General features: G+C 31.7%; 1 protein-coding gene across 4 annotated transcripts in view; it reads left to right on the forward strand.

Moving 5' to 3' along the window:
• prkag2b (protein kinase, AMP-activated, gamma 2 non-catalytic subunit b) overlaps positions 1 to 2,354 on the forward strand; it is a 35,077-nt gene extending 32,723 nt beyond the window's left edge. For all 4 annotated transcript variants that reach the window (XR_008186109.1, XM_052611231.1, XM_052611253.1 and 1 more), the window contains one exon: positions 763 to 2,354. Coding sequence is in view for 3 of the 4 variants with exons in the window: in XM_052611231.1 (XP_052467191.1) it covers positions 763 to 794 (32 nt within the window). In the remaining variant the exon portion in view is untranslated. The remainder of the gene's footprint in view (positions 1 to 762) is intronic.
• The last annotated feature ends 5,111 nt before the right edge of the window (positions 2,355 to 7,465 follow it).

Below are 7,465 nucleotides of genomic sequence, written 5' to 3' on the forward strand. Positions count from 1 at the left end.
TAAAGTCATGCAAATTATAATAAGTCACTGAAAATACATGGAAATTATTAAAACTGTATAAAGTTACAGGAAGGTTATAGAAATCAATGCTAGTGTAAAAAGTCACAAAAAAAATATGGAAGTTAATACAACTGTTTGAAAAAATCATAGGAAAAATGTTACAGAATATTCATGCAAATGAATAAGACTGTAAAATGTCTTTGTGATGAATAATATCACAAAAAAGTGACCAAAGATTCATGGATATTAAGTAAAATTGTAAAGTCATGGAAATCAATGCTTGGGTAAATAGTTACAGAAAATTCATGAAAATAATTACAATGATATAAAATGACCAGAAAGTCCTGAGAAAAATCTTATCATCTAAATAAGATGCAGAAATATTCTGGACATTAATACAACTGAAAAAACCAAAGACATTAATAAACTCCTCAGTCATAGGTCAGTCATGGAAATGTATTATTGAATCTACATTTTTCTAGTTTCCTTCAGCTTTAATTCATTCATTTTAATTCATTCACTGAAATTCTTACCAAATATTTTCCTGTAATTATGAAAAATTAAAAACCCTGTAGAAACCCTGTTCCTTTGTGTTCTGCTCAGCGATTGGTCTGCGCTTACAGATCTGTTGTTGAGAGGGTCAGAATATGAGTCTCCTTTAAACTCTTCCAGTGATTTTGTCAAAGTGTGTGTGTGGTATTAAAAGAGCACTTAATGACAGATCTGCTTCAGGAACTGAATTGTACATCGTTTGCTCCACAGGAGGACACAGAAGGGACAGTGTGACTGAATGACAAGACAATATTTTGGAGAAACACAAATAAAATCATAGAACCAGAAAGGTCCAGCTGGCATTCCTGACGGGATACAGAGAAGAGGACAGCAGGAATAGTTGAAGGGCTGGGGTTTGTGGGGGGCTGATTCTAGCTGGGTCTGCAGTATCTCCAGGGGGTTGAGCATCTGAAGTGAACATGTGCCTTCAGTGAAGACCTGGGTGAGAGCTGATTGTAGAGGTCAGCAGAGAGCCAAAGATGTGCGTGTCGTGCAAAACCAGGCTCTTGATTCTTCAGCAATACTGCTGTCGGCTCAAAGAACCTCTTAGACTCTGTAGACATCTGGACTTTGTTTTTTCTTTTTTTTTCTTTTTTTTTTCACTTTCTTGAAAATACTTCCAAGTTGCATTTCATCCCAAAATGAAAAGAGAAAATATATAACATAAAATGAAGCATAAAACAAAATAATAATTTGATTATTTGTTATTTCATGACTATTAATCATACTTTCCTGCATTTATTATTATTGCAATACAAAAACATCTCATTCTCATTATTTATATATATTTAAATAATATAAAAACCATAAAACATTTATATATTAAAATTCTATTACCTGTAAAAAAAATAAATAATAATAATTGTTTTTTTTTTAATAATGACCAACTTATGAGAATCGCTTCTGAAAACAACTACATTAATAATTTAATATTACATAGTTGTCATGAAAATCAATTATTTTTTAGAGGTGATTCTCATTAGTTGGTCATTATTTAAAAATTTACATATTAAATAGAAATATACTTTTCTTATTTTTTTATTTTGCTTAAGTTACAGGTAATATAAAAAGTACTATAATATATATATGTCTTATCAATAAATAAAGAGAATGATGAATTATGTTTTGTATTACAGTATTTAAAATTGCAAAGAAATGTGCTTACTTGTCATGAATATAATGTAACAAGCAAAAAATAAAAATCAATGGGGTAATATATATATATATATATATATGACGCGGACACATTCTTGACAAGTTTAATGAGATTTATCCGAATATTATAGATTTTCCTCATTGACACTGGACTATTAGTTCAAAATGTCTACTGAATATGAATTGTTTTTTCATCCTATTAGTTGTCAGTGGAAAAATGTATGTACTACATCCGCACTGAAAGTCATGGACTGTATTTTTACTGGAACAAAAAACGTTCTGGAAAGTGACTCTATATACAGAGCCTTATTTTTCTATTATGAGTGTCTGTAGTGTTTGTCATTGTGGAGACACTACCTGTCTTGTGCAATGAAAGAGCAGGAATGTCAAAGCTTGCAGTTGCAGAAATAGAAATTGCATCTTTGCACCCCAGTGATATGCTGACCTACTGTAAATACAACATGCCATGTAATGCGTTCATACTGATAAATCATGTATTGTGTGATTGCATTTTTTCATTGTAAACGCTGTCAGTGAAAGTTAAGACCGTTAGGTCTGGAGAGAAAGAAATGTACAGTTTTGTACACAGAAATGACACTATATTTTATTTTTTATGTGGTTGAGCTAAATATATTGATAATGCATTACTATTTGTCTGAGATTTGTTTTGTTGTGTCCTGTCTCTATGTTTGAAGCGAGCAGATGGCTTGTTTTTTTGGACACAGGAGAGCATCACTTTAAATAAGGGTAGGCCTGCTTAAAAATAACTAGGAGATTTTATTCTATGAGTATTTTTCAGACAGACTGTGGTGGAGATGTTTCAGAGACTCTTTCTGCACGCTACACCGTTATTATTATTATTATTATTATTATTATTATTATTATTATTAGAAAATGCATACTCATTAAACTGGATTATTTGAAGAAATATGATAAAAATGTGTTTTACAGTCATACCTGCCAGTCATTCCGAGACTTGAATGCTCGCTCGAGCAGTGTATTTGAGTGTTAGTAATCTTCTAGTTTATATTTTCCACAGCAGTGGACAGTACTTTAGGTTTTATTTGGGATGTCCACTAGGGGACACTGTCCTCAGCTGTTTGGCCTTCTCATGCCACAGTGTCTAATCACACATTACACGGAAAGTTATTATTAGAGAATGATGAATATTTCATTTAGAAGTTAGATTAATGCATGTCATTTAAATATTCAAGCGATTTAAGAAAAGTCTGCTTTTGTGAGCTTTAAGAAGTGGTTCTCAACCATGTTCTTCCTCAGCTGTGTTTTGGACATTGAGTAGTGAACCAGCACCAAACACAGTAGCTTAAAAAGAAACACAATGTGCACATATGAATACATTTCAGTGTTTACTATATAACCACAAACTGCAGGCCCAGCAATATGCAGAATTATTAATTCTCTTGGATCTCAGTGTTTCTGTCAGCAGCCTGTAATTCAGTCAGCACAAGCCATGTTTATGTCCCGGCTGCAAGTCAACCTGTATTTAATGTAGTCTGATTTTTACCTTGCATTGTCTAGTCTTTCATTGTTTCGTATCACACAACCATTTCACGAGCCCCAAAACCACAGTTTAGAGCAAATGCACAGCCTTTTATATTAACACCATATGTCGATTGCTCAATACATTCATATTTATATTAAGCATTTGGAGAATTAGAGAGTTTTATCAACAGAAACAGTTTTTTTTTTTTTCTCTGAGAATCAAACCTGTGACCTTGGTGTTGCTGGCAGAGTGCACTTTGAGTTGCATAAATATATAATATAAAGCTGTTATATTCCATGATATTAGTTATGGCCTGTTCACTATATGACTATTACCTGATTTTCTAGAGGCACAATGCCACGTTCGCATAATAAAATAACATTTTAATGAAAATGTGTGACCTGAAAGTGGATAATTAACCCCAAATAAATAAATAATCATACATATCATAATTTACTTACCCATATTTTGAATATTAATGTTTCAATTGGTTTTGAACATACAGTGAAAGTCAATGGGGTCCAAAACAATATTGGACTGGATAATTGATAATATTGATAATACTGACTTGAGTTTCTGACTATTAAATAGCTGCTTATTATCATGCATATTGCTAACATATTGGCTGGTTATTAGTACTTATAAAGCACATATTATATATTATATAGATCCCTTATTTCCCATAATAATTAGGAGTTTATTGAGGGAAAAAATATTAACTAATAGTGAATACCATAATATATAATATATATAATAATTGATATAATATTTATATCAATACTCAACAAAAAAAAACTACATTTAAACGAAAAGCAAAACTGTGTAATATTTTAAGACTTGTTTTCAAAGAATATATCTTGAATTATTTATTTATTTTTATTGTATTTTTTTTTTCTGCCTCTCCAGTGAATTGAACTCGTTTTAATTATTTTTATTTAGAAGATCCTGAAAAAAAAAAAGCAAATGTAAAAACTGCAAATGTTTTGCAGTAAAGTGTTTACAAATCTAAGTATATCCAAAACAATATTGGACCCTGTTCACTTTCATCGAATGGACAAAATAAAATATTTTCTATATTTATATTTAATAATATTTTTCAATTTTATTTATGTGTTATAATTTCTATTAACATTTAACTACATTAATATTAATACAATAGTTTTTATATATTATATCAATACTGTTAATATAGTCTCTGTTAAAGGGAGTAGTGCATGCATAGTGTTTAGTTTCATTCTTTTATTTGCATTTAGTAATATATATTTTTTTTCTTTTTTTGATATTGATATTGATGTTGCTTGCTGTCTGCGACCTTTCCAGACCTGCAACAATAACCAGGTAAAATATTCTCATAGTAGAACATTAGGCCAAATATCGATCGTTCTGTCTAAAACTAGCACACAGCTGTTGGCTCGTCGCTCACTTCAGCATCTGGCTGTGATTTTCAATTCCTTTTCCAGTCAAAGCATGTCGTGTCTTCCATATGCATGAAGGGAGAGCCAGTGCTCGGGGGACGGAGGCCGGTTCATGCGGGATGAACTCTCTCCTCGGGGAACTGTCTGTCACCGGTCGTTTCACTGCATCATGCTTTTCACAGATCCAGTGGTGTCTTTTTAAAGAATGCCACGAGCTGAAGAGAAAGAAAGAGCGTGTGAGGAGAGAGATTGAGTGCGAGGTGAAATCTGGCCTGTGGGAGTCATTTTTACACGCATGGCATTTAGTGGGACAAAGGTTTGGAGATGTGACGTGCTCCGGGACGTCTTTGAAGTCGAGGGGACACGGTGAACTAATGGCTGCTGTCCCTTCCGGTCTGCATCTTCCCTTAAAGACTGACGTGTTTTTGAATTTCCTCATCTCACCGTAAATCAGTCATTTCACGAAGGCAAAGGCGTGTTATATTCGCTTTATTGAATCTTACTTTGTTTGGCAGGAACAGAGCTTATTGAAGCAGAGCTGCAGAAGAATAGCAGTTTTTCTTCAGTGAAATCGCTCCAGGAGTAACAACAACACAATACAGGATCATTCAGAAACAGACATGTGTTTTGTGTCGACTGTACATTGTGAAATCTGACCTTTTTCACCTTTTGAATGTGTTTATGCATAATTGTGCTCATGAAACTAAGACATATGCCACTAAAGTTCAATACAGTCTAGAGAATGATGCAGTCGTTAATAGATTCGTATGTTTTTTCTGCTTCAACCCACTCCAATATATTAGTGCAAGGAAAAGTCCATTTATACAGAATGATATATATATTTATATAAATTACATAACTTTCTGAAATCAAACTAAAAGACATGTTCAAAAGACAGAGAGTATTTTCTCAAGCAAAAGCTCAATTTTAACATGCCAGTTTTAGAAAAAACACCTTAGATAAAAAAAAAAAAATAGAGATCTAATGAGAAATCTATTTGCATACTTCTTATAGTGTTGAGTTTTTATTTTGTTAAACAATGCAAAAAGTGTTTTTTTTTTTCCCAATCAAATTTCTCTAAAAAAGTGTTGCTTCTCCAGTAAATTTAGCTTGTTTGAATTATTTTTATTTAGAAGATGGGGAAAAAATACTAGTAAGAAAATGTTTTATATATATATATATATATATATATATATATATATATATATATATATATATATATATATATATATATATATATATATATATATATATATATATATATATATATATATAATGATTAATCGATTAATTGATTTAGGGATCGCATCAGAAATAAACGTTTTTATTCGCATGTGTTTACTGTGTATATTTATTATTTGTTTATGTATTTATAATATATAAAGGTAAATACATGTAAAAAAAATCTAAATAAATACTGTATGTGTGTATTTATATACAGGTGCTGGTCATATAATAGAATATCATCAAAAAGTTGATTTATTTCACTAATTACATTCAAAAAGTGAAACTTGAATATTATATTTATTCATTACACACAGACTGATATATTTCAAATGTTTATTTCTTTTAATTTTGATGATTATAACTGACAACTAAGGAATATCCCAAATTCAGTATCTCAGAAAATTAGAATATTGTGAAAAGGTTCAATATTGAAGACACCTGGTGCCACACTCTAATCAGCTAATTAACTCAAAACACCTGCAAAGCCTTTAAATGTTCTCTCAGTATAGTTCTGTAGGCTACACAATCATGGGGAAGACTGCTGACTCGACAGTTGTCCAAAAGACAACCATTGACACAAAAGGTCATTGCAAAAGAAGCACATTAATAGAGAGGCGAAGCGAAGGAAAAGATGTGGTAGAAAAAAGTGTACAAGCAATAGGGATAACCATACCCTGGAGAGTATTGTGAAACAAAACCCATTAATAAATGTGGGGGAGATTCACAAAGAGTGGACTGCAGCTGGAGTCAGTGCTTCAAGAACCACTACACACAGACGTAAGACATGGGTTTCAGCTTCGCATTCCTGGTGTCAAGCCACTCTTGAAGATGTGATATGTCAGACCCAACAATGCAGAAGAGCTGAAGGCCACTATCAGAGTTACCTGGTCTTTCATAACATCTGAGCAGTACCACAGACTGATCGACTACATGCCACGCCGCATTGCTGCAGTAATTCAGACAAAAGAAGACCAACTAAGTATTGAGTGCTGTACATGCTCATACTTTTCAGTTGGCCATGATTTCTAAAAATCCTTTCTTTATATTGTTCTTAAGTAATATTCTAATTTTCTGAGATACCGAATGTGGGATATTCCTTAGTTGTCAGTTATAATCATCAAAATTAAAAGAAATAACCATTTGAAATATATCAGTCTGTGTGTAATGAATGAATTTAATATACAAGTTTCACTTTTTGAATGGAATTAGTCAAATAAATCAACTTTTGATGATATTCTAATTATATGAGAGCACCTGTACACATCATAAATATCAGAGTACACAAATATATATTGTGTAAATAAAAACTTATTCTGGAGTCAATTAATCGTTTGACAACACTAATATATATATATATATATATGAATAATTTTAAAATAATCAGATTTATTATTTTGACACGTTAAAATTGACTCATCACTAGTGAAAATACAATATCAAAATGAATTTCATTGGGCTCCTGTTAAGGATGTAAGACAAAAAATAAAGTTCTTTGATATGAATTTCCATACAGCTACAGAAACAGTGGAAGTGACTACATGAAATGAAGTATTAATATTCATAACATCGCCACACAGAACAGGCAATTCAATTATGATTTCTAGAATTTCTA

The sequence above is a fragment of the Carassius gibelio genome, chromosome A2, assembly GCF_023724105.1.
Source record: "Carassius gibelio isolate Cgi1373 ecotype wild population from Czech Republic chromosome A2, carGib1.2-hapl.c, whole genome shotgun sequence".
Classification (NCBI taxonomy): domain Eukaryota; kingdom Metazoa; phylum Chordata; class Actinopteri; order Cypriniformes; family Cyprinidae; genus Carassius; species Carassius gibelio.